The following is a 25500-nucleotide window of genomic DNA, read 5'->3' on the forward strand; positions in this document are numbered from 1 at the left end:
GTAACATCAGATCCACCGTCACCGATATTGCCTTCAACATCATCAACAGCAAATCCTCCTCTATGGTGCTCGGTCTTCCTTGTGTTCCAACTACATCAACCTCAGATCTGTTGGAAGGAATTATAGCTCATCTCTCCCACATCACCATCTCCTACGGCTTCCCCTGCTATTCATCGAGTCTGAATCAGGAAAAATTCCCTAAACTCAAATTGGGGTTTTGTTCCTGACTCTACGAAGTTTTCACCCTCTTCTTTTTCCTCTCTTCCATCCTACACTGGACAGTATCCTCATCTCATCATTCCATTTAGTCATACGCCTCCTCCTATCTCCACAATCACTATGAAAGAACTCCTTCATGAAGAACCTATTTCCTTTTTGCTTTGCATGTTTCTCTTGTTAGTCTTCCTGAGAAGTATCATGATTTTGGGGATGTGTTTGACAAGAAAAAAGCTAGTGTACTACCTATTCATCGGCCTTATGACTGTCCCATTGATTTATAGGAAGGAGCGTCACCTCCGTGGGGGCCTATCTACAGGTTATCCCTGCCTGAGCTTAAGGCCCTCAAAGAGTACCTGGATGAGAACCTTGCCTCGGGGTACATTCAGCATTTGCAGTCCCCGGCTAGAGTGTTTGTCTTCTTTGTCAAGAAGAAGGATGGGAGTTTGCGGCTAGTCATCGACTACCAAGGTTTGAACAAGGTGACTGTTCGGAACCGTTATCCGCTGCCCCTGATTTTGGATCTGTTGGAACGCCTCGGCGGTGCCCGCTTCTTCACCAAGATCAACCTCCATGGAGCATACAACCTGATCTGGATCCGGCCTGGTGATGAATGGAAGACTGCGTTCTGAACCTGCTATGGCCACTTCGAGTACACTGTCATGCCATTTGGCTTGACAAATGCTCCAGCAGTTTTCCAACACATGGCGAATGACGTCTTTCGAGAGTTTCTTGATCAGATGGTGATCGTCTACCTTGATGACATCCTCATCTACTCAAAAACTCAGGAGGAGCATGACAAACATGTACGCAAGGTGCTGGCGAAGCTGCAAGAACACGGCCTATATGCGAAGCTTGAGAAATGTTCCTTCGATCAGCAGTCTATGGAATTCCTTGGGTACATTGTCACTCTTAAGGGTATCACTATGGATTCTGCCAAAGTCAAGACTATTCTCGAATGGGAGCCTGCACAATCAATGTCGGATGTTCAGGTTTTCCTTGGCTTTGCCAACTTCTACCGCAAATTCATTGATCACTACTCTGACATTGTCCTTCCTCTCACGCATCTCACTCGCAAGGATGTTCCCTTCTCTTGGTCTGCTGCTGCCCAATAGGCATTCAACACACTGAAGGCGGCTTTTAGTTTTGCTCCCGTCTTGATTCACGCTGATCCCTCACAATCTGTCTTCATCGAGGCTGACGCCTCCGACTTTGCCATCGATGCTATGCTGTCTCAACTCGAAGCGGATCAAGAACTTCATCCGGTCACTTTCCATTCTCAGAAATTCCAGCTTGTGGAGATCAATTACGAAATCCATGACAAGGAGCTCCTTGCCATCGTGGATTCCTTTGGAGAGTGGCATCGTTTCTTGGAGGGGGGGGCCATCAAACAACAGTTTGGACGGATCACAAAAATCTCGAGTACTTTGCCACTTCCCAAGTTTTGAGCCGTCGTCAAGCAAGGTGGGCACAATTTCCTGAGTCGGTTTGACTTTGTTATCAAGTACAGACTTGGAAAGCTTCAAGGCCTTCCTAATGCTCTTTCAAGGCGCTCATATCTCAGTCTCAGGCCTGGTAATCCTGCCTTCGATCAACAAGATCAAGTTATCCTCGGTCCTGATCGGCTTCAAGTTATGGCAATTTCCTTGGCCCCTCAGGACTCCTCCTCGATGGATGCGATCAGAAATGATCTTCAATCTGATGATCTCACCAGCGACATTTTCCCCCATCTTCAGGCTGGACACCAGTGACTCCCAACTGCCGATGATTTGACGAGTTTGAGTTCTTAGATGCCTTATTGTACCGTGGGGAGCAGCTTTATGTTCCTGAAGGTGATGCTCAAAGGTTGGTCCTGATGGCGTGCCATGATAGCTCGACTGCTGGTCACTTCAGCATTGCAAAAACCTATGAGCTAGTTGCATGGGACTTTTGGTGGCCTCATATGGATGACTACATCAAAGCTTTTGTTACCTCTTGTGACACTTGCACCCGGAATAAAATACCTCGCCACCTTCTTTCATATTTGCTTCGTTCCCTTTTGGTCCCTTCAGGTCCTTAGGAATCCATCTTCATGGATTTCTTGAGTGATCTTCCGAGTTTTAGAGGCTTCAACAACATTTTAGTCGTGGTGGATCGCTTCACAAAGATGGCTCACTTCCTGCCATGTACCAAGGATTTTTCAGGTGAGGACATGGCAAAACTGGTATTCAAGGAAATTTTCCGACTTCATGGGATTTCTGCAGATGTGGTTTCAGATCAGGGACCTCAATTCATCTCTCATTTCTGGCAATTTTTTGCAGCTGCTTGGAGTAAAGGCCAACCTCTCTTTGGTGTATCATCCTCAAACTAATGGATAGTCCGAGCGAACAATTCAGACATTGGAACAATTCTTGAGGTGCTTCATCAATTATCATCGGGATAATTAGTTTGATATCCTTCCCCTTGCTAAGTTCTCTTATAACAACTCTGTTCACTCCTTTCTTCGAATTTCCCCCTTCTTTGTGAACTCTAGCTGAAATCCCTGATTCAATCTCTCACTTTCTTCTCCATCCGAATCCTCTCGTTCAAATCCCCGCTCTGAGGCATTTGTCTCCAACCTCCAGGAAATCCACAACTCCATCTCCTTCCACCTCTATCGTGCTCAGGAATCTCACAAAACATTTGCCAATGTTCATCGTCAGGATTGTCCCCCTTACAATATCGGAGATAAAGTCTGGCTCCTCAGGCAAAATATCTCCACCACCAGGCCCTATCCAAAACTTGATTTCAAACGCCTCGGTCCTTTCCCTATCACTGCCATCATTAATCCTGTCACTTATTGCCTTACACTTCTCTCCTCATATCAATTTCACCCCATTTTTCACTCCTCTCTCCTTGAGCCTTATATTCCCAGTCCTATTCCAAATCGGGTTATTCTTCCGCCTCCACTAGTGCAGCTCGAGGATGGGTCTGAGTACGAGGTTTAGGACATCCTTGATTCCAAGATTTTACGGTTTAAACTCTACTATCTGGTCAACTAGAAGGGTTATGGACCTGAGGAACACACTTGGGAACCTGCGGACAACTTAATTCATTCTCTTGACTTTGTTCAGGACTTCCACCGCCGCTATCCTTCTTGTCCTAGTCCTCATTCTTTTTCTCCATCTCCCATCCCTTGCCGCTCATCTCATCCTCCTCTTCATTCTTGTTCACGTCCTTGTTCCACTCGTTTTTGAGGAGGGGGTGCTGTCAGGAATCCCCCAATTTTTGCCACATTCCTGACTCTCGCCGGATTCCTGACCTGCAGACCACATTCCTGACTCTCGAGACACTTCCCTATTCCTGACTCTCTGATTTCCTATACAATTCCTGAGTCTTAAGCTACATTCCTGATGATGATGTGGCGCCTCCTCGACCTCAGCTATATTTAGGCTGTCCTTGATCCAAGAGTGGTGGAGCTTCATCAACCTATAGTATATATAAGTTAGCCTTGTTTCATTTCTCCACAATCTGAATCAATGCTAGTCTAAGGTTTTTTCTTTGTTTCCACTAACGTTTCTCTTTGTCTTTTGCATTTTCCAGTCTTGATCTTGTTGGGGGTCTTGGCACTTATATTTTGGAACTTAACAGAATTGAGTCATTAAAGGTAAAGTTTATAACCACTTGTATGATAGTGGCTTTTGAAGGAAATTGCTGCAGTGCACAAAAAGTACCATTGCACAAAAACTAAGCTTATTAGACAAACCAAGAACAAACCAAATACTTATAATGGTAGAGAGTTGTTACTAGTGAATATGTGCCATCCTAGATATAGGTACTATTCTTGTTGTCACATTCTAGCTTGCCTTTGCAATTTTAGCTTCTTATATTTTGGAACTTAACAGAATTGAGTCAGTATAGGTAAAGTTTATAACCACTTATATGATAGTGGCTTTTGAAGGAAATTGCTGCAATGTCACAAGCGGTAGCTATGGGCCCTCCACATTGCACAAAAGGTAAGCTTATTAGACAAACCAAATACTTATAATGGTAGAGAGTTGTTACTAGTGAATATGTGCCATCCTAGATATAAATAAATGTGTGATAGGAGGTGGACAATTTGCTTATATGAAGCACCTTGTAAGTAAACAAAATCCTAGACAAAACCAAGCCTTGCAACATAAATCAAAGTAAGAATGGGGGTGGTGTCTTTTATCCAAATAAAGTACTAAATTGAAATTGCATAAGATGAGAAGAATGACAATAGAAAAAGAAAGGATTGTTACAAATATATAAGGCTTAGAAAGATGAATGCTCTATGCTTGCATCATGTCCAAAACCTTTTAGTTGTGTTTTTTGAATGTGAATGCATTGGATGAGATTTGGTAAGGCTTATTATTACATTACCCCCATTGGACAAAGCAAATGCAGATGCTTTACTCAAACTAATAATTATTTGAATATAATCACAAAAAAAAAAAATTTAAGAAATGATAAAGGGAAATAGCCTATGAATAAGAGTGTATCCATTTTTCTAGTATGTTAAAAGTTTTGGAATACTTTGGATTAAATGTTCTTGAGTTTAAGTAGTACTAGGTTGAATGACTCTTTGAGTTTGAATATATTAGGTTGAATGATAAATTCAAGAGCTTATACTGAGGCGATATATAGGAAATTCCAAACATACCATTATACAATAAACACTAGTTTATATTTAAATATAAACACACATAGAGATATATATAGATATATATATGCTCCTCCAAAAAATGCATAAAATGCAACATTAAAAATTGGCATCCATTGTTAGAATGGATTTAATGTCTGGATTCTTTACAGATGGACTACCGTGGACCAGTGTTCCATTTACATATTGGAACAAAGTTACCTGAACCAGTAGCATTTATGAACACGAGTGGACTGAGTTGACCAGCGTGGACTGGTATGACTGTAAATTCTCTAGCCCTGGCATGGCATGGGCCTCCACTCGGCTAGCTTTGTACGTCCTCCACCCAGCGCGTGCCATGTGTCCGCGCTCGGCTAGCGCCAGTTGTAATACAGGTGGAAATGTGTAATGACCTTTCAAGGCTTTCACTTGAGCGTGACTACTTACACAAGAGCCCTCCATCAAAGGATATATAAACGAAAGAGGGCCTGTGCGAGATGCCGTCATTGAGCTTCCTCCTTTCCTATTTATCTAGTTAGCGATCGAAAATAGATCCATCGATATTTGAGATAGCTAGTTGGATCGATCGCTCGATCGATCGGGATAGAGATAGAAAGACCGGCATTGCGAGCTGCGAATCAAGATTATGGCGCCGGCAATGCTCATCCTCTACGCTCTTCTCCTCTCTCAAGCAGCGGCAAGATCGCTCCTCTCCTCATCCCCCTCTTCTCTATCCAATGCAGCTCCATCGGATCTTCCAGCGGCGCGATACAAGCCCTTCCGCCCCTACTGGAAGGACAAGGAAGCGATAATCTCCAAGATCCAAGGCGGCGGCGGCGGCGGCGACGCTATATTTGGGGCATCCAAGGCATTCGAGGGCTCCTCCGAGTACGTCAAGATGCGCTACCATATGGGGCCAGTGCTCTCCCAGCAAATGCACATCTACATCGTCTGGTATGGCCGCTGGAAATCCTCGGACAAATCCATCATCCGCGACTTCCTCGCCTCGGTCTCATCCCCGCAATCCGCCGCGGTGCCGCAGCCATCCGTCCAGCGCTGGTGGAGCACCGTCCGCCTCTACACGGATCAAACGCTCCAGAACATCACCAGCCAGCTGGTGGTGGCCGGCGAGCACAACGTCGACTACTCCCACGGCCACAGCCTCACGCGGCTCACCATGCAGGAGGTCCTCAAGGGCGCGCTGGCCGAGAACAACGGTACGCTGCCCGTCAACCCGCGCCGCGGAATATACCTCATCCTTACCGCCGGCGACGTCGTGGTCCAGGACTTCTGCCGCGCGGTATGCGGCTTCCACTACTTCTCCTTCCCGTCCATCGTCGGCTACACGCTTCCGTACGCGTGGGTGGGCCACTCCGAGAAGCAGTGCCCCGAGGTGTGCGCCTACCCGTTCGCGGTGCCGTCCTACATGACGCACACCACGCCCATGAGGCCGCCCAACGCCAGCCCCGCGGTGGACGGCATGGTGAGCGTGGTCGCGCACGAGCTGGCGGAGATCTCATCCAACCCGTTGATCAACGCGTGGTACGCCGGGGAGGATCCGACGGCGCCCACCGAGATCGCGGACCTGTGCGAGGGCATGTACGGAACCGGTGCCGGCGGCGGCTACGCGGGTGCCGTGCTGACCGACGCGAGGAGCGGCGTGAATTATAACATGCATGGGGTGAATGGGCGGAGGTTCCTGGTGCAGTGGATCTGGGATCCGGTTCTCAGCGCTTGCCACGGCCCAAACGCCTCGGATTGATGATGAATCCCGCGAGAAAGTTTTGGATCACTGTTGGATGGATTGGATCCATTCGCTACTACTACTACTACTACACTGGCTCGTGATAGCAAGGACTATGGATTTGGAGCAAGAGACGAGGCAGGGGGGCTCAAAACAAGAGCTTTTTGTTTTGATTCCATCCATCCGCGCTTGTATATATGTTACACCTTTCCTACTTTTTGTTTTTTTGAATTGAAAAACCGCGGGATTTTTAAAATTTTTGTCAATAAGCTATCTTTCGTACCATTTTATATGAATTGTCTTCTTAATTCATGTCTTAATTCATGTTAGATGTGTATAAAAACAATCACCAACACTGATGGAATCATTTGGCCTGAGAAAAGAAAAATAAAGAAAAATAAAGAATAGACGATCTAGTTATAAGAAACACGAACCTGTAGACTTGGAGAGATCTTGGAGTGTCACGAGTCCACCAAAAGAAAATGGTTGGTGTCCTATATGTGAGTGGGGCACGATGGCTGAAATGGACGTCAACTTACTCAATCTCTTGTCTTCCTGAATGTCTCGATTCTCAAAACTACGTGCTGTACGAAGAAAATGTTCATGGAAACCAATGACTAGAAAGCAGCGTTGTACCTTTATCTGGACTCGATTATAAGTGTATGTGACGTGAACAAGACCGGTGAAAGACTGGATCACTGCGGCGTACGAGAATTCGCCGCCTTCTTGTTCTTCCAGAGTAATCTCCTCTGTCCAAGTGTCTCCGTCGTCGCCGGAGACTCCCACCTTGAGTATACCACGAGAGTCGGTGTTGTAAACAAGTAGAAGCGTGCCATCGCGCAGCTTAACGCCATCGAATCCTGCGTTGATTTTGTGAGACTGGCGTGAAGAAACAAACGTACGAGTTTACCGCAGTTTGGATTTGGGAGCTGAGTCGGAGTGGCGTAGGTCCACGAGCGTCCTCCATCGGACGATGAGGCCATGCATATTTTCCCAATCTCCTGCGTTGCTCTTAGAAGCACTCGGACTGTGCCATTGTCCGTGAGATATGGAACAGGTTGAATGACACCCATTGGAGTATGTTGGACGTAAATCGGACCATGCTTTCTCCACGTATAGCCTGAATCTTCGGTAACCTGCAGTACTGTGTTTGCAATCGCAAAGACAGAACAAGCAGAAGAAAGTGCTTACCTCCATCCACGCACCCCATGCATCCCAGCTTTCAACAGACGATCCACAAAGAAGTCTTCCATCTCTCAGGAGTAAAGGCTGGAAACGACGAAGAAAAGCAAACCATGTTGAAGATTGGAAACACAGAGATTCTGTTTTACCTTGTTCTTTATAGGACCAAGAATTCCAGGAGGAAGAGCTTGCCTCGCAGACCAGGTTACTCCGTTGTCAAATGATCTCTTCATAAACCCGCTCCATCTGCAAAACACCACGAACCGAAATCAGCTAAAGTGGTTCAAAGAGATGGATGATGCGTACTTCTGAACTTCTGGACCAATTTTGTAAAACAGCAACACTTCGCCTTTGGGCATTTTAAACAGAACGGGATTCCACATGGGGACACCCAACTCGGAATCAGCTACTTGAGGATCAGACCAGACACCATGCTGAAATACCAAAGAAAAGAATGTATACATCATGAACAAGGAGAAACAAAACTATACCTTGAAGCGCTGTGTCCAGATCACAACATCACTGTCGCCTTCATACGTTCCTCCAAAGTATGCCACCATAAAATGCTCGGGCTCAAGCTGTGAAGTTCCTCATTTAATTCCGAGAATGGACGTATAACTTACCTCGACAATCGTCGATGCATGGCAGCTGTTGAACGGTGCAAGACCTTTCTCGAATAAAAACTCCTCCTTGACAATGCCGATTCTCCCAGACAGCAATCTACTCATTTTCGTGCTGGATAAAAAAAAAAAAACTTCCAGGAACCATAGAAAGAGCTAAAGAAACCGTACTTCTCACTGCGAAGCCACAGCTTTAGATCTTCCGCCGAGGAGAGGGCACGCTCCAAGCTCGGCACAAAATGCGTGGAATGCGCGAAATTGATGTACAAGACCACAATCCCGGCCAGCGCCGCCGACGCTAGAAGAGAAGAACACCCGAAGTTAAACTATCCTGGAATTATCAAAGGGAAATACCGGCGGCTCGAGGATCTACGCAGCGCCTCGCCCTGACGATCGCTCCCATCTTCCAGGTAACAAATCGGATGTAGAACTGCGAGAAAGCGACATTCGGCGAGAGGAAAGAGGAGATAGAGAAATGGGGCCGACCTGCCAGGACGCTCCGCCATCGCCATCAGCGCCAGAGCCTCCATCGCCAGAGAAACAAATATATCTCTTGGGCCTTTCCTTGTGAGAATCGACCCTGGAATCTCTTCCTCTGTGTTTTGATATTTGGTAGTATGAACCCTACTCCCTAGGGTTTGAGGGGTGGGAGATTCTTTTTACGCTCTTTCAATTGGAGTGTTAAAAAATTCTACAATTCTTGATGCCAGTTCGCAGCTGGCTAACGAAGGATGTCTCTTCTATCTGGAAGAAGAGAGTATCAGCGCTGCTCGATACCTGAAATATAGAAAGACTTATAGTCGAAAAACATTACAATGTCTGAAACAAACATCCGACACAGTGCTGCTCAGAAACGGTCCAAGAACTTTGGGATACGTACAAAATAAGACACATATTACCTTAGTGACACTCGCCGAACTGTACCATCTAGTTCGGCTTTGCAATCTGCGGACAAAGAAAATCAATCCAAAAACAAGCAACCCCTGGGAGTCATCACCGGCGCTCCATTCTCGATCCTCGCCAAATCAAGCTCCCTGAAGCGATCGAAGCCCTAGGAGGAGGACGCCGATGGAGCTGCTGGAGATGCCGCTGCTGCCTCTGCGAAGACGAGGAAGAAGAAGAGAGTGATGATCCGAAATTCGGAATAAAAGAAGAGGCAGCTCGATTTTGTTTAGAGCGAATCTAAGAGCGTCTTTTTACGTGTGCCCAATGTAAAACCAATGTTGTTATACACTATTCCTCCTTCCTCACTCACTGTACGCGAGAACAATGAAAACATCGTTAGTAGACCATTTCCTTGCAGCGTGTTTCTTGGCGGGATTGATGGAAGGACGGTCGGCACAAGCTGCTTGATATCCGATCAATATCTCTTGCCGCTTTCTCGCGCGCATCATCAGCTCAAAGAAGCTCAGCACTTCCTGGTCGTATAAGTAGAGCTCGCCCGACCGAATGTAGATCTCATTCCCCTGTGAGGAAAACTTGTGTATCAACTTGAAAGCTTGCGAGCCATGGGCTTACTTCTTCAGCGAATAGCTCCTCCAGAACTCGGTTGATCTGCTTGTCTTCCGCTACCATTGCCAGAGCCATGCTCACGAGCTCGTTGGAGAGGACGCAGTCGGTGATCTTGGACACCGAGACCAGGTGTTTTGTTCTCGAGTCGAGGATCTCGCTGATGATTATTGACTGGTTTGATGCCTGCTGCATTTCTCGTATCCAGGAGGTTTGCAGGGATCCAGCCTGCCGGACTTGGACAGCTCTTAGATCTCGGTATGGTAATCGCTTTGACTGGAGAATGACACGAGATTAAGTTGGCTTCCGGGGGGTTAAAAACTCGACGTACCTGGATGTCACGTATCAGTAGTAGAGTAGCTAAAGAGCGCGAGTCTGCGTGGATTACCGAATCTTCAAGCTCCTCATCTGCCAGAATCAATATCTACAAGAAGGAAAGAAAGTTATGGATTTTTATTACATGAAACGAAACTTTACCGAGTCAAATGTTTCCAGCGGCAAGCTTTCGAGGTGTCTTCGGATAACAGGGTTTCCCTCACGATGCACCAGATGGACGTTCTCAAGCCGCTTGGGATCAAGGCCACCGTCGATAAGCTTCTTTTCTCTTTCATGCTCTGGCACGCCGCTGAACATCCATAGCTCCGATCCTTGTGCAAGAGAAGCCTCTAAAACCTGAAAGCTGGGATAAGTTCCACACGGCAAAGAAAAACTGAGAAGAGGACCTACAACAATCATGTCATCTATATCTCGCCGCCAACCACAAAACAGCATTTTCTCGGGATATTTTCGAGGAATTACAATCTTCGGTAGTGCAGCTTTCTTCACCTGGCCAAAACAAACCAAGTAAGTTGCAATGAGACAGTGAAACAACAGTACCTTCGGTAGCGAACTTGGAAAGTAACTGTCGTCATCTTCTGCAATCACTAGAATTTCATCATCCTCGCATATGATGTAGTCATCATCTGGATTCAAGGCAATTTTGCCTGCGTTAGCTGCTACCTTAACCCCGCAAGGTATCGCATCAGGGAATGAAACAAGAACGTCTTCAAATGTCATCCCAACAAGCTGTGGCCATCGTTTAAGATAGAATTCCGCGTTATCAAATCCAAGTATATCCTCCCATATCTGCAAGAAGGGCTGTTAACAGAGATTACGTAGAGAAACAAAAAAAAAAAACCTGTGCAAGCCCCGGTTGACGAGCGCATTGAATCATAAGTCGACCAATAACATCATGTGCCACGACCGTTTCTACCAGATCGCCTCCAACAAGTTTCACCAGTGGTTCGTTATCTATGTCACTGAGTTCGACCACGACGTGACCCTTCAATCCTTCTTTCACTGCTGTCAAACTTAAAACCACTCTCAAGGCCCGAGCATCGCTCTGTAAATAGGAAAACTCAGTAAGTTACAAAACTATCAGAGCATGGAAAGTAAGAAAACCTGATCAGCGTTCCCAGGTTCTGCAAGTACTATAATGGCACGAGCCTTAGACACTGAAACCTGAAAGTCGTTTTAAGGAAAAAAATAAATCGTGAAGACATTTCCGCATACCTTCTTAAGGTCGGCCATGATGAGAGGACTTCCACTTCTACAGATGACATAAGTTCCGAGAAAATCAAATTCCATCTTCCCAATGTCGGCCTCCATTTCCTCTTTATCTCTTTCAGAAAGAATGACGATCACCCCACCACCTAAACTTTGGTTGGCAATTGCAAGCTGGTTTAGCAGCGAGTTCTACAACAGCCACTGCGGTTTGAAGCCTTAATGCTAAAAAGATAGAGAAAACTTACAAGTTTGTCGCTCCATCCAAGGATCAAAGTGTGGTTGCTCTCAATGACGTCGCTCTTTCCCTTTCGAAGCGAGTCTACTTTCTCTGAAATGGCATCCGAAATAAGACCGAGCATGAGAGCAAAAATAAGCAGCCCGCCAAGGCTGATACAAACTGATACGATTCTGGAACCCAAGCCGACGCTGTCAGCGTGGTTGCCAGAATCCGCTACATAACTCCAAGTTCGCCATAGCGCATCTTCAAAAGTATCCTCAGTAACAGAATATAATGCAATCCCACCGAAAGCTATTAGAAGCATTGTTGCGAGAAGTAGAGCAATCGGCTTTGCAATTGCGTTCGAAAATATCAAGTCCACGAGATACGCTAACCTCTTGCTCGGAGGGACTTCTTCGTCTGTGATGTTTCTCGTTAGCTTGCTGTGTATGTCATCCATAACTCTCAGAATTAGAAAAGGCATAGCAAGAAAGAAGACAGTCACAAAAAGTGCAAGCCTCCTAGCCGGTTTCTGGTCAAGATTTGTTTCCAGAGTGCTCATTCTCGTTGTGCATGTCTCGATTTGTGCCTGGAGTTTGACAAGAGATTCCTGCCATAGGATAGCAAATGCTAAAATAAAGTCATGATAGAATACCAAACAAAGAACTCTTTTTACCTTGACGTTTTGTCGCTCTGCTCGCAAAACCAGGGTGTACACAATCAGCGCGAAGTAGGACAGTATAAGCTGGAAACAAACGAATGGATGCAAAGGATAGAAATATTGTTTAGAGCTTTACCAAAAGAGCGAGCGACGCATAGATGAAAAGTCTCACGAACTGTGTAGTGTTCCAGTTAGAAACTCCATCCGCGACTCGAGAGCCATGAGACTCCTCCAAAGAATCCATCGACTTCGATTTTTTCACCCGGGGGTTATCCCGATCATCCCTCGCCTTTGATCCAGGCTCCGCCTCCTCCTTATCCACAATGATCCAGCTATCATCTGGCCTGGAATCCTCACTCCTGAATTTCTCGACAGCCAAGCGCCGAGACTCACTAGCGCTCTTCAATCGCCTGACGATCGGCGGCGGCCCTGAGAAAACAGGGCTCGCGGCATCCTTGAGATTGGATGGAATCGAGGACGATCTTCTCAGAGATCTCCCACCTGAGAAGCAAATGCACCAAGATTATAGAAACAGAGGACAGAAATATATGCTCAAACCTTGCTCCTGGCAGCTGCCGCCTCGCATCGTGCGCGCATGCTCATCGCAAAGCTCAAAACCCTAGGGTGTGGGGTTCATACTACTGTTCCCGCCAAATATTAAAATGGGGCTTAATCTCTTCCTTGCAGCAGAGAGGGTGCGCCATTTCACCAGAAATGCGGCTCCGTCGTTGCTGGGACCAGGAACTCCACGGATTTGAGAGCACCTGGAAGATGGGAGCTAGGGTCAGGGCGAGATCATCAAGCTGCCGGTATTTCCCTCTGATAATTCTTCAGTAATTTTGCTCATCGCATTTTGTGTGTGAGCCCTCTCCTGGGCCAAAGATCTAAAGCTATAGCTTCGCAGTGAGAGTTAAGAAGCTTAAGCCCAACCATGGTGGCATACGTATCAAGGCGACTTGTTCCTACATGATGGATATACTTGTCTGGTCTCTTCGGAGTGGTATGTGGAATCCTGTTCTGTTTAAAATGCCCAAGCGGTTACCATATTGCGAGAAATGCAGCGGGCATCAATCCATGAACTCGTTCTCAACAGCGGCTGTGCAAGGCTATGGCATGGTTTCCTTGGCCAACACTTGCAGAACAACAAAGCCGGCCTCTTTAATAGCGCATCAAACAACTTCCCTTCAGCAGCAAACGTTTAGCGGCAACAACAAAACAATCTTTTAGGAAAATTCTTTCAAATCTCGCCACCTAAAGACCACAATGTCAGAGTCTTGTGCCTGGAAGGAGCTGGCTCTTCGACTTGGGCTCCTCAGTGGATCTCTTCCTCTGAGGGCTTCCCTCCTCAAGTATGTGCTCGGGACAAGGTCACGGCTATGGCGGAAGGGTGGCAGCTCGTCGTACGGTGTATGGTGCCAAAGCCGTAGACAACAGCCACAGTATTTCGAAATGAAATAATTTAAAAAACTTTGCTATCAGAGGGAGGTTTCGATCCTCCGACCTGTGGGTTATGGGCCCACCACGCTTCCGCTGCGCCACTCTGATTTGTAATAATCAGGGTCTGGCTTTTATATTTAAAAGGTTTACCCACTCAAATTGAAACCAAAATAAATTATGTCAAAAAAGCTAGAGTAGCATTAGGGCTCTTGGCTATGGCGTCGCCAGCAGCAGCAGCAGCGGCAACAGGGCCGGCGGCCACGGCCTACTGGCGCGTCGCGGGCATGACCTACATGTCCTACGCAAACGCCTGTGCCACGCACCTCCGCAAGTGCCTCAAGGAGCCCTACAAGACCCAGACTGCCGCCAGGGAGCAAGTCCACTACAAGATCACCAAGTGGGTCGACGGCGTCGCCCAAAAGCCAGGTAAATCCCTCCCTCTCGCCAGAGAAAGAAGAATGTGGCTTCTCATATCACTGGCATTTCCACAGAGTTTCGGGGAACCGGAGGATTCGAGTGAGAGTGGTCGATCCATTGCCCCCAAATAATTGGAAACGCTTGTTAGGCTCTCCCTCTCTCTCTTTTGTTTCTTCTGGCTTGGTGATTCCTCCAGCAATAACCTGTAGAGGATTCAACACGATAATTTTCGCTGAAATTCGAGAAAGCTCTCATAGTTTTGGCCCGAATATCTTCGTGTCCCATCATCTTTCTTTATTCTATCTAGCGGAACACCATGTCCACCCCGAGATTACTGGATGTCGTTGGCAAGGATTGCTGCATCGTCCTGAGAAGCCAAGAAGCTTGAAACCAGATGATCAGGCAGATTGAACGACAACGCAAGAATGCCGAGCTCCAACTTCTCGAGCACGGAGCCTCTCCCTGCAAAAACCATCCACGATCACAACTTCTAGCCAAAAGCGTCCTTCCTACCTGCGAGAAACTGTATCCCCTCGGTGACCTCCGAGCGAGAATCCGCCGCGACAGTGAAGCTGACAAACTCCAAGCACTCGTGAGTAGCAGCGATCTGGGAAGCCGGGAAAAACTGCGGTACGTGGAAGATGGTGCCTGCATTGAGCTTGGCATCGACGCCATTCGTGCCGTTGGGAAGAGCGACTTGGAGGCTTCCAGTGCCATTTGTCACCACTCCAAACTCAGCTCCTTGCTTACTCCAGTGCGGAGCCAAAAAGCTACCCTGCCAGAGATGTGTTAGAGAACCAAGCAAGTTTTATGAGACTTTGTGAACTTACCGCTTGCAACTTGACGATGGAAACTCCAATCCGGCCTGATGCCAGTGCTTGCACGTCTTCGCCGAGAGTGGAGGCAATCCAGCCGTGTTGGTTCTCGAATGCTCGCTTCTCAAAGAGGTTGAAGATCTTGTCTTTGCGCTTCTCCTTGTCCTCGTCTTCCTTGTGCTTCTTGTCATCGTCCTTGTGTTTCTTGTCGTCCTCATCCTTCTTGTGCTTCTTGTCGTCCTTGTGTTTCTTGTGTTTCTTGTCCTCGTCCTTCTTGTGCTTCTTGTTGGAGACCACGCTTTCCAGATAGTTCTCTTGGCCTTTTAATCGTGCAAACATCCCAACGCTCGTGGGGATGATTGGTCCTCCATCCTGGGAGCCAAATACGTTCTTGATCTCCTCCTCCGATACCTGCACAGACAAGCCGATGAGAGCAGATCCCCGTACAAAACGAAGTACCTTGAAAGCTGCTGCTAGAAGGCCCGAACGGAAACCAGCCAATGCAAGTTTAGGATGGAGTCCACCGCCGACGAAGAACGACTTCAAATCATCAAAACAAATATATGACTTAGTCTTGCGACAAGCAACCAAAGATTACGCTCTTACCTGAAGTTTACCACTGCGTGACCCCCTGGAGGTGTCGAAGATACCGATCAGCTCGAGCTTCTCATCTTCGTTCGCATTGAGCACGTAAAAAACAGCTCCAGCAGGAACAGTATAAACGTCCCCTCGTTTCAAATCCTTCTTGACAGTCGACTCCCCACGAATCGATCCAATCATAGCATCGCCTGATCAGTTTGTGACATCACGATCCAGCGAATTTAAAGAGAACCATTTTTTATTACCTTTCTGGACATAGAAAACAAGGCTTGCGTCCATGTAATGTGGTAGCAGCAACGCCCGAGGTTCCATGGTGATGAAGCCGAGAGCTACATCACGCTCCTTGAGTGACAGGTCCTCGTGAGAGCCCATCAAAGCTCGAATCTCTCCAGCATCACTCTTGACATATTCAACAGGCTCACCGAGGATGAAGTCCTCATACTCAAATTCGCAGGCCGATGCGGCTGCAAGGACCGCAAGTGCAAGTAGCAAGAGCTTAATCATCCTGCAGGGACTAGAGGAATTTAGAACCAAAAGAAAAATCCTAAACCGACTTGCCCGTTCTCGATGAGGTGCTTACTGACCATTATAAAACGAAGATTTCGTCTGCATGCGTGACACCTGTTTTGCTAAATAAAAGACTGAAAAATGCAAAGTTTAATCGTATTCATGAAATGCTGGATGGAAACACCTGTATTTGGAATGCCATCATCCCAGCGTACACAGCTATCTCTGGTTACAAATAACCCTCTCCAGTAGGATCAGAGCTACTTACTTAAGCAAGTCCCTGCAAATTTCAATCAGCAACTGGCAATGGTGGTTCATAGCAAGTACCTTCTATAGTACAAGAATTCTCCCGCAACGACGTGGAGCTAAATAAGCAAGTATCAGTCCAGCTCGCAAGATATAAAACAAGCTTTCGTACCTCAAGGAAACTGGAAGCTACCACCGATACCCATGCCTTTGTCCGGTGTCAAAGAGGAAGAAGAGAGGGAGACCCACAGCAGAGATATGACGATGGCCAAAAGTCCAGACCAGACGAAGATAATAGTCGGGGTGCGCCTCCTCCTCCCCATGAGGCCCTTCGAGAACGGGTAGAGGTGGAACAGCACCCAAACACTGAAGAAAACTCCCCCGAGAAGCTTGCTCCACTGAGGAACAGGACTGTAGACCGTCCTCGAGACAGCCACCGCGATCGCGATCAAGTTCACCATCATGATAGTCAGGGGTGGTATCATCAGAGCGCTCCACTTGACCATGTACAGCTCGGCAAACTCGTCGTCCTCGTCACCAGAATTCTTCGACGTCAGAGTGAAGGAGATATCTATCCCGGCGATGACCTTCAAGAGTCCCTGGAACACAGCCACCAGATGAGCGCTGGTTCCACCAATCACCCAAAACTGCTCGTTCCGCCACCATTCGTCCAGAGTTATCCCCGACCACCTGATCTCCAGCACCGCCAGCAAGCAGATCGTGACCGTGATGATCAAAAGGTAGACCAGGAAAGTCACGTTGAGCGTCTGGACAATAAACTTCCCCGTGAGAAGCGACAGCGCCGGCAGGAAGCAGTAGACCGTGAGGAAAATCGAGGTGAACGGGTAGATGCCGACGTTGAGGTACGCAATTCGCTGCAGGAACTTCATTCTGGTGCTGGCGAAGAGAGCATTGTTTCGGGAGTAGAAGATCTCAACCGAGCCTGTCGCCCACCGCAACACCTGATGCAATCTGTCCGTCAAGTTGATTGGTGCTGTGCCTCTGAAAGCGTCACGCTTTGTCACGCAATAGACGGACTTCCAGCCTTTGTTGTGCATGGTGTATCCCGTAACCACGTCCTCGGTGACTGAACCGTATGTCCAGCCGACGTTCTGTCCCCACTCCGTCTTGTCCTCGTACCAGCACGAGATGACGTTGATCGCCTCCGCAACAGTAGCAGCATCCAGTGGTTCTCTTGGAGAAATCAATGAAGCAGCTGGTCTTCCGAGCATCACCCCCTGTCCCGAGAGAGGCCTGCCCTGGAACTCAGCGTTGGAGATGGAAGCTACAAAGCTGGTCGATGTCCCGTAACGCTTTGGCAGCAAAGTCTGGGCCTCTAAATCGTCTTCGTTTTCCTCCATACTGATACCGGTATTCTTTTTCGTCAGCCTCGCTTTCCTCCTGTTCCAGCAGCTTCGTGTTTTACACCGAGGAGGATCGAACCCGTAGAGCGCAACTCTCCGGAATAAGCAGCCCGTTCCAACATACACGGGCCCCTGGATACCATCGAGTGCTCTCATGTTCACGTCGAAGAAGACAGTGTTGTGGTTGGCATAACGGTCATTGTGATCGATGCCTTCGAATCTCTGCGGGAACTGGACAAAGCCGATGCGATCACCACCATTATCCATCATGAAGCACATCCCTTCTCTGAATGCGAGGGAGTTGTAGACGTAGTGGTCACAGTCGAGGTTGAGGATAAAAGCTCCATTCGACATGATCGCGCTTGTTCGTACCAACGCGTTCATCGCCCCGGCCTTCTTGTTGTGGTCATACCCCGCTCGTTTCTCTCTGGATACGTATACCAGCATTGGTAGCCGAATGTCGCAGTCGGACGTATCGATAAGATTGTTGTCATTGTCAGCTGAGCCCATGAGAGGCTCGCTACTTGGAGGAGCAAGCATCACCTGAACACCAAAACGTCAATAAGATCATATTCGCGAGAAGAAAAACTTACTTGAATTATTCCAGCGTGATCTCCTCGTCCGTGCTCACTGCCTGAGCTAAGCCATGTCCCCGGCCAGTGCGTACCATCGGCCATCCAGGTGGCCTTTGGAACGTTAAGCGGCTCTCCCGGGTTACATCCGCTATCCACCTGAATCCTCTTTGCTCTGATCTCTTCGTGCGCATTGTAAGCGTCAGACCTCCTCCGGATTGCATCCCCGAGGCCATTTATCCGAACTTTGAACTCGTCGTATTCACGTTTCACTCGTCTTCTGTCCTTCACGAAATCCGCGCGAACTTTGTTCTTAGTCGGATCTCCCTTGAGCATGAAATAAGCCTCCGGGTTCCGAGGTTCGATGCTGTGCTTCCGACAGAACGGCACCCAGATTCTTGAGAAACTTGCTGCTTCAGCCAATGCTTCGAACGTCAACAGTGAACCACCATCGTCGGAAAGGTAGCAACACAGCTTCTCCACGGGATACTCGGCTGCGAGAATCGAGAGGATGGTGTTTGCTGTTACCAGAGATGGCTCCTTTTCCGGATCAGCTGTCGACACAAAAATGTCTATCCCCGGAAGATCAGACCTGCCCTTCGGATTTTTCGCTGTCGGCCTCTCAAACTCGTCCTTGAGCACCGCCAAGTTGGTGGTGCGATTTACTGGACACAACTTCGGCAGCTGGTCAAGAATCCAAGAGAAAGCGAACCACAACTCGCAAACGATTGACAGTCCCCACAGCCACATTGCCTCCGGGTTTGGATGACGGATCCTCCACGTGATGAAGAGTCCCAGTGCGGCTAGCCTGACGAAAACCAAGAGCCTGCATGGAACAACGTACGGGTTTAGCTCTAAAGCTCGAGAAAAAGAAAAAAAAACAGCCAAGTCCGTGTACCTGTAGGGACTAAGGATAGCTGCTGAGACGTTCGTCTTGCGCGTCAGGGGACGTCTCGCCTTATCCTTGAAACTCGATGGCATTCCATCGCCAAAGTACGTATCATCCTTTGGCCACAGCGCATTTCCATACCCGTAAGTCCCTTTCGTCTCGTAAAGCCATCTCGTGTGATCGAAGTCCTGCTTCATCGACCCGGGCTGGTTGGATCGTAGAAGAGACAGCCTCCTGGGAGCTGGGAGCGGCAAAGTCTCGGCATTGGGACCCTCGATATCGAGCACCTTGTACATCTCCTTGCAACCGGGGCACTTCCCACCATTGTTGATAGCATCAAAGTAGCAGTCTCTGCAAATCCGGAACGCGCACTCGCACGGGCTTAGATCTTCGCCCATCTCGTCCTTCATGGCCTTGCCATCACACCCAACGATAGCGCAGCTGAGCGTCATCACGACCTTGGCCTCCTTCATCTGCTCCATTACGTGGCCCCTGGTGACGCTCTGGAATCCGCCCGTGAACATCGCACTGGCCATGTCCCCCGTCTTGGGCGCCGCGAGAAATCCCGGATCCGGAGTGGGAGGGATCAACACCGTGTAGTTTTTCGCTGTCGATACCGCCTCCCGGCCGGGATCGTTCTCCTCCCGGGGCATGAACACATAGCTTCCGCCCGGCGATCGATGGCTGGGAGGAGTAGAGCACGCCGTCGGCGATGGAGTGCCGGATTTCAGGAAGCGAGGACTGCGAGGAGGAAGGAATCGCGGGCTGTCGATGCTGGTGTTGAGATTCCTGGGGCTGAGGAGCTCGCGGAATGGCCGGCGGCTGCTGGAGATCGAGACGGATGAACCCGGCGACTCCATTTCCCGATCTAATGCGCTATTCCTGTGCGAAATACCTGGATTGGAGCGATCGCAAGCTAGGAAACCGAAATTTCTAGCGCCGATTGGCCCGATCAGAGGCGCATTGTATCGAGAGAGATCGCGAGAAGACGATGGAAGGAAATATTTGCAAAATATTTTCTACCCTAGCTAGCCGTTGAGTGGAGTAGCCGTTAGATCGGACGGTACTTATTAAATTCGCACGCGCAGGAGATGGGAATCGAACCGAAAACGACCGAGTTTGACACTCGTTTGCGCTTTCTTCATGGAATTTACGCTCTTCATGGAAATAAAACCTGCGAGACAAAGAATTTTATGAGCAAAGAACCAAGAATTTCTCTCTCGAAACAAACCTGGTGAGTGTTGTTTCGATCGTTCGCTCGCTACAATCGCTTCTTCTTCTTCTTGCTCACTTTGTGGAGCTCTTGCGAGTTCTCCATGCAGTGATGGAAGCCAAAATGCGGGAACTTCTCGTACCAAGTTTCCTGTTCTTCGTGCGTGTCCCAAAACTCTCCACTGCTGCTCGATCCATACTTGTGCACCCAGCCGGTCCCATTGTGCTGCTCGCCCCAAGTCCTGTTCCATCGGTCACCATTGGTGCCCGCCCACCAAGTCTCGCCCTGCTTCTTGCCGACACCATTCTTATCGAAGCGCTCGTCCCACTTATCACCCCACTTTGTCCAGCCACCGAAGTCCGATCGCTCGGCCCATTTATCTGTGTATTTCATCGCACCACCTTGTCCATCGAACTCTTCCCCCCACCTGAGAATTACGTTTTTGATGGAAGATTGTCACTGCCAAAGTAGAACTTGTTTACGTACCTCTCGTGCCAAACATGACCGTGTCCCGGTTCTAGAGGTGTATTGGGATCGATCACACTCCATTTGTCGGCCCACTTCTCCGCTCGCCCGGAAGCGTCGTAATGCTCCCACCACTTCTCGTCCCACTGAGCTCCAGTGCCGTTCTTTCCCCACTTCTCCGCGCTCTTTTCCATATGAAGCAGTCCACTCTTGGCGTCCTGCAAATACTTAGAAAACTTGAGAAGATACAAACTCAAAGCGAACAAACCTGCCATATGGTCTCTTTCCAAAACTCTCGCCAGACGTTGCCAGAAGCATCACGTCCAGACTTCTCCGATCCAAGCTCCTTGTAATCGAAGTCGTCACAGGCCTCCCAGAATTTTTCTTCCCACTCCACGACACCTTCGCTGCTCACGCCTCTGGTAACGCTCCAGCTACAAACCACGCCGTTTCCTCGATCCTCCTCTCCGGTTTCTTTCCACCACCTGGAGCCGTCTGGATTAACACCCGTCGTAGACTTCGTTTTGTTCGTCTGGAGATCTTGGTGCACCACCGAGTCGGCAAGCTTGTCTCTCTCTAGAACAGCAGTGGGAACTTCCGTGATCTGTTTCTTTCTTGTAGCTGCCACATTCTCTTTGATCTCCACCAAGGATTGTAGAGGTGGAAGTGACGGCGCTGCTCGGCTTTGAAACACTAGCGGAAGCACTGACCTTGCGTTCTCGGTCTCGAAAGGAAGTTCTAGGGTCTGCGCTTCCCGTTCCTTCTCAAGAACAGAGTTACTAGCCTGTGTTTCCGACTGAGAAGTCTTGGGTGACAATGCTGCTTTCTCCGATGGATCCTCCACCGGCGATGGTGGTGGTGGCGGCGTCCATGTCCAAAAATCTGGACCTGGAGACACAACAGTCGTCGCGGGCTCAGCGGAAGCAACCACAGAGCGACGAGGCAAATCTCCTGGAATGAAAGTTCGATGAGAAATAGAGAACTATCGTCAACTAAGAACAAGTTGGTTTGTAGTTTACCGAGCTTTTTCGTTCCTTCCCATCCCCGCGCAGCGGCCTCCTCCCATTTCTTCTCCACAATCGTCGATGGAGCTCGCGGCCTGCTCGCCAAGAGAGCCTCTGCCGCCGCTAGTGCCGCCGCGGCCCTGTCTATCACCTGGAGCCGATGAACGCGATCGCGCTCTTCCTGAGGCACATCTAGAAGCCTGGCAAAATCCTTCTCTCTTTGCGACTGGATTTCCCTGTCTTGATCCGGCTGACGATCCTGCTGTACGGTAGACGCGTTCTGCTGGAGTTGCTCTCGCTCGTACCGCTCCTTGGCATTCTTCCACATGCTAAGATAGGATCGAGCATCGGCATCAGCTCGGCCCTCTGGCGACGATTCTTGCGCTGTCGCTTGCGCAACGACGATTCTTCTTCGAAATCCATGGAAAGGATCACCGCAATGGTGAAGCCCGATCACTCTCCCAGCCCTGTATCCCCCGAAAATCTTCCATTCCCCGCGGCATTCCCGCCGCCTGACGCAGCACTCGGAGATCCCCGCATTGATCGACGACAACACCGGCGCGATCAAGGACATCTCGCCGGAGTCACTGTAGCTACGCGACCACTCCCTCACTATCCATGGCGCTCCTCCCTGAAAGCCCTAGCCATTCCCATACAGGTGAAAGCCTTTCACAGATGCCATCCATCGTCCGATCAAAAGATTCCATGGGACACGTGTAAGCACAAACAAATTCACGTGAAAATGGAGATAACCGACCCCACATTTCTCTCCACCGTTTTGTTTCAGCTGAAATCGCCCTAGAAGAAGAAAAAAATCCCATTCCTACATTCCAGCGCGAGCGCCCAGCCTCGATACTGATAATCGCCGGCAGCGCTTGAGCATCGTCACGGCCTCTTTGGTTCTTCCCTGCGAGAGCTCGACGTAAACCATCGCTAGAACAGCCATGCTACTCCCGGGAGCGATGGCAAGAGCCTGGAGCGCGCATTGCCTGGCCTGGAGGAGCTCCCCTTGCATCGCATGAATCGCGGCGAAGTTCACGTAGAGCGACGCGCGAGCTTGGGTTCCCGTGAACCTCGCGAAGTTCACCTGTTCCTTCAGGTTCCTGGTGCTTCCATCTTCGCCACCACTGCTCGCGTCGCCATTGTTGTGATCACCGTTCTTCTGAGCTGCCGCTGCTGTGTCCTCCTCTAGGAAATCACCGCTGCTGCTCGTCCAATCCATCATACACTTCTCCAAATGCCCCTCGGCTTCCTTGATCCGGTCCAGCAGGCAGAGGGCCTCGGCGGCGTAGACGTGCGCGAGAAAGCTGTAAGCCTTCGTGACGTGATGCTGTTGGAGCGCTGCCTCGGCGTTGCTTAGAGCCGCTAGCGGGTTTTCCAGGCAAAGCTCCACAAAGGCCAGGTCCACTAGCACGCAAACTCTGATCATCGCTGCCTCCAGCTTTTCTTCGGCAGTAAACGAAGCTAACGTCGCGGCAGCATCTCTTCCTTCCTGTCCCCCGCTGCTTGGTGAAACTTCGGAGTTTCCCATCACCAGAGCCTCAGTCTCAGTACCAGCAGCCAGCTCTTCCGGTTTTCCATCACGCTCCAGCAGAAGAAACGCGTACTGCAAAAATCTCTTTGCTATCGCCATCGAGAGAGTGATCGGCTTCCCTTCTTTGCCATCCTGAGGAAAAACTCCGTCCACGTTGTCTGGCTGAGTGCCACTCACCAGTGATGGATTTGAGCCGCCGGATGGAAGAACCAGCCTTCGAAACTTCCCCTTTCCGACCACCACTACTTTCACTTCTTCCTTCCTGGCTGAAACATCTGTGAGCAGCCCCTTCTCCAGCGCTGATATACAACACTCCGCGAGCCGAAGCCAGAATAGTGGCCTGGTGTAGAACATCGAGTATGATTCTTGCAGCAAACGTGAAGCCATGACGGGATTCCCACTGAGTAGCTGGACCACCCCACAGTTGTAGTAGACTGATAGCGACTTGTCTTGCGAAAAGGTCGTGAGTTTCAGAGGCCTTTCCTTGCTCATGGATGAGTATCTTTGCAAGGCCTTGGCGAAGAACAGCGCTGCCGTTTGATCCTTCCTCAGATAATGGTAAACGCAGCCGAGGTTGGAGAGGATCATAGGAACGACGGCATTCTCGGCACGAGCAATGCAGGTTGTCAAAAGCTTCATGGCTTTCCGATAGTTGCCACGCAAATACTCCAACTGGGCCTTGAGAAGCAGCGCAGTGATGTTGTCCTTCGACAAGTTCAGAGCTGACTTGACTTCCCGTTTCACAGTCTTCAAACAGTGCGTCAGAAGTAGAAACCGCACCCTGTAGAGATGCATCAGCAGCTTAAGCTCCGTCCCGGGAGCCGGATGAGATTTCTCGATCGCCGGTACCCTAGTCGGTAGGCTTCGAACGCTGTGAGAGCCATCGATTTCCAACCCGATACTAAGAGCATCCTCTTCGAACGTCTCTTCTCCAGAGCCCTGAGTCAAGGAGGAGCCTTCGCCAATGGGGCTTGTCACGAGAGGAGGTGCAGGGGATGAAGTGATGCCCAGATACTTCCCATCAAGAACAGATGACGCTGCTAAAGTTGGAGCTACCACAGACAACTGCTGGACATTTGCCGCGTTCTCCAGGCCGGATTGTCCTAGTCCGTAAGATTTTTCTACATAGTGCAGTACGAGCTGCACAATAAAACCTTGAGAAACAAGCGATAGATCAAACAAACTAACTTACCGCGGCACTCTCAGCCTTTCGAGAGGCTAATGCGATATCCAGCATCAAGAGACATATTTGTAGTGCACAGCTCTGGAAATCCAACTCAAACGAGAGCAATTTAAACAACTGGGACTTCACCTCATCGACGGGTTCTATGTTCGCAAAAAGAGGCTCTACCACATGAAAAGCGGAAGCATACTGCTTCAAATGGTAGTAAACAATAGCCTGTGAAAAAAGAAAACGTAAGACGCAACTCCAAAGTATACATGAAAAAAAGCTTACAGTATTCAAGGTGGGAATGGAGAGATCGTAATCTTCAATGTAGGATCCTTCTGGAGGGGAGGGCTTGACGATGGTATTCCCAGTAGTAGAACCATTCGGACTAGCAACGTTGTTCCCAATTCCTTCCAGTTGCTCGTCGGCAGCTCGAGCAAGCTCTTCGCATTTCCTCTGCTAAATCTCTCGGAGCAAAATCGAAGTAAATTCTCACAAGCACTGCTTCTTACCTTAACCTGTTCCAAAACATCGAGCAGCTTGTAGGGATCTGTGCAGCCATCCCGGTAGAACTCTGCCAATGCGATATTGTGAATAACCTAGAAACAAAGAGAGATGAGCGCTTCCAGAGATCAATCGTACAGACACGCTACCTTGGGATCACTCTCCTTCTTGGCGAGAATTTGCTGGAGCAGGCTCAAGCATTCTTGGTAGGATTTCTTCTCGTAGAGAGCCGCCGCTTCCTTCGCTAGCGCCGAGCCCGCATTGGTGCCGCTCTCATCACCTGGAGAAACCGCTGGCGAAATCCCTGCTTCCCTCTGCGACATCGAAACCTCGCCCTCGCTCTCTCCCTCCATAGCCCGGGCTTTCTCAATCTTCCCCAGCCCTTGAAGCTCCCACAGCCGTCAATTCTATGATTTGTTCCGGGCCGTTGGATCAAAATCTTAAACC

The 25500-nt window shown here is 49.0% G+C and overlaps 8 protein-coding genes and 1 non-coding gene across 11 annotated transcripts; 2 read left to right on the forward strand and 7 right to left on the reverse strand.

The window, feature by feature from the left end:
• Positions 1 to 5322: 5322 nt before the first annotated feature.
• LOC9655364 (protein EXORDIUM-like 3) lies at positions 5323 to 6637 on the forward strand. Its single transcript, XM_002965402.2, has one exon. It carries the CDS (start codon positions 5487 to 5489, stop codon positions 6600 to 6602), a length of 1116 nt encoding a protein of 371 aa, XP_002965448.2. The 5' UTR covers positions 5323 to 5486; the 3' UTR covers positions 6603 to 6637.
• Positions 6638 to 6859: 222 nt separating this feature from the next.
• On the reverse strand, positions 6860 to 9006 carry LOC9633998. The gene is made up of 12 exons (XM_024670648.1): positions 8873 to 9006; positions 8741 to 8816; positions 8558 to 8684; positions 8390 to 8501; positions 8258 to 8344; positions 8073 to 8200; positions 7916 to 8012; positions 7776 to 7853; positions 7495 to 7720; positions 7221 to 7444; positions 7019 to 7168; positions 6860 to 6957 (listed from the first exon to the last, which is right to left on the reverse strand). Exons 2-11 carry the CDS (start codon positions 8787 to 8789, stop codon positions 7124 to 7126), a joined length of 1173 nt encoding a protein of 390 aa, XP_024526416.1. The 5' UTR covers positions 8790 to 8816; positions 8873 to 9006; the 3' UTR covers positions 6860 to 6957; positions 7019 to 7123.
• Positions 9007 to 9580: 574 nt separating this feature from the next.
• Positions 9581 to 12930, reverse strand: LOC9655365 (ion channel DMI1). Its single transcript, XM_002965735.2, has 13 exons — positions 12877 to 12930; positions 12455 to 12819; positions 12334 to 12402; positions 11686 to 12267; positions 11447 to 11629; positions 11336 to 11395; positions 11073 to 11276; positions 10772 to 11020; positions 10622 to 10720; positions 10373 to 10567; positions 10227 to 10319; positions 9905 to 10171; positions 9581 to 9852 (listed from the first exon to the last, which is right to left on the reverse strand). The coding sequence occupies exons 1-13, from the start codon at positions 12902 to 12904 to the stop codon at positions 9634 to 9636; spliced, it is 2613 nt and encodes an 870-aa protein (XP_002965781.2). The 5' UTR covers positions 12905 to 12930; the 3' UTR covers positions 9581 to 9633.
• An 861-nt stretch (positions 12931 to 13791) lies between these two features.
• TRNAM-CAU lies at positions 13792 to 13863 on the reverse strand. The gene has a single exon. It is a non-coding gene; the product is annotated as a tRNA-Met (tRNA).
• A 72-nt stretch (positions 13864 to 13935) lies between these two features.
• LOC9655366 (ATP synthase subunit epsilon, mitochondrial) lies at positions 13936 to 14441 on the forward strand. The gene is made up of 2 exons (XM_002965403.2): positions 13936 to 14181; positions 14247 to 14441. Exons 1-2 carry the CDS (start codon positions 13971 to 13973, stop codon positions 14273 to 14275), a joined length of 240 nt encoding a protein of 79 aa, XP_002965449.2. The 5' UTR covers positions 13936 to 13970; the 3' UTR covers positions 14276 to 14441.
• On the reverse strand, positions 14427 to 16193 carry LOC9633999 (vicilin-like seed storage protein At2g28490). Its single transcript, XM_002965736.2, has 7 exons — positions 16172 to 16193; positions 15833 to 16092; positions 15594 to 15775; positions 15447 to 15527; positions 15003 to 15398; positions 14686 to 14947; positions 14427 to 14634 (listed from the first exon to the last, which is right to left on the reverse strand). The coding sequence occupies exons 2-7, from the start codon at positions 16089 to 16091 to the stop codon at positions 14504 to 14506; spliced, it is 1311 nt and encodes a 436-aa protein (XP_002965782.2). The 5' UTR covers position 16092; positions 16172 to 16193; the 3' UTR covers positions 14427 to 14503.
• On the reverse strand, positions 16154 to 20040 carry LOC9655367 (cellulose synthase-like protein D2). Of its 2 annotated transcripts, XR_002991864.1 has the most exons (6): positions 19175 to 20040; positions 18298 to 19102; positions 16513 to 18247; positions 16422 to 16459; positions 16279 to 16374; positions 16154 to 16228 (listed from the first exon to the last, which is right to left on the reverse strand). XR_002991864.1 is itself a non-coding variant. In XM_002965737.2 (5 exons), exons 1-3 carry the CDS (start codon positions 20023 to 20025, stop codon positions 16514 to 16516), a joined length of 3390 nt encoding a protein of 1129 aa, XP_002965783.1. In that variant the 5' UTR covers positions 20026 to 20040; the 3' UTR covers positions 16227 to 16374; positions 16422 to 16459; position 16513. The 2 variants fall into 2 exon arrangements, 1 of the variants encoding a protein (XP_002965783.1); XM_002965737.2 differs by having other exon boundaries at positions 16227 to 16374.
• Positions 20041 to 20157: 117 nt separating this feature from the next.
• LOC9655368 lies at positions 20158 to 22477 on the reverse strand. The gene is made up of 5 exons (XM_024670449.1): positions 21863 to 22477; positions 21112 to 21794; positions 20865 to 21061; positions 20397 to 20805; positions 20158 to 20339 (listed from the first exon to the last, which is right to left on the reverse strand). Exons 1-4 carry the CDS (start codon positions 22419 to 22421, stop codon positions 20427 to 20429), a joined length of 1818 nt encoding a protein of 605 aa, XP_024526217.1. The 5' UTR covers positions 22422 to 22477; the 3' UTR covers positions 20158 to 20339; positions 20397 to 20426.
• A 33-nt stretch (positions 22478 to 22510) lies between these two features.
• Positions 22511 to 25496, reverse strand: LOC9655369 (CCR4-NOT transcription complex subunit 10). 2 transcript variants are annotated; one of them, XM_024670447.1, is made up of 6 exons: positions 25203 to 25496; positions 25062 to 25148; positions 24838 to 25008; positions 24694 to 24780; positions 24574 to 24645; positions 22511 to 24521 (listed from the first exon to the last, which is right to left on the reverse strand). In XM_024670447.1, the coding sequence occupies exons 1-6, from the start codon at positions 25404 to 25406 to the stop codon at positions 22671 to 22673; spliced, it is 2472 nt and encodes an 823-aa protein (XP_024526215.1). In that variant the 5' UTR covers positions 25407 to 25496; the 3' UTR covers positions 22511 to 22670. The 2 variants fall into 2 exon arrangements, with proteins under 2 accessions (XP_024526215.1, XP_024526216.1); XM_024670448.1 differs by having other exon boundaries at positions 24838 to 25005; positions 25203 to 25495.
• Positions 25497 to 25500: the final 4 nt, after the last annotated feature.

This window comes from Selaginella moellendorffii, unplaced genomic scaffold (assembly GCF_000143415.4).
Source record: "Selaginella moellendorffii unplaced genomic scaffold, v1.0 SELMOscaffold_6, whole genome shotgun sequence".
Lineage (NCBI taxonomy): Eukaryota > Viridiplantae > Streptophyta > Lycopodiopsida > Selaginellales > Selaginellaceae > Selaginella > Selaginella moellendorffii.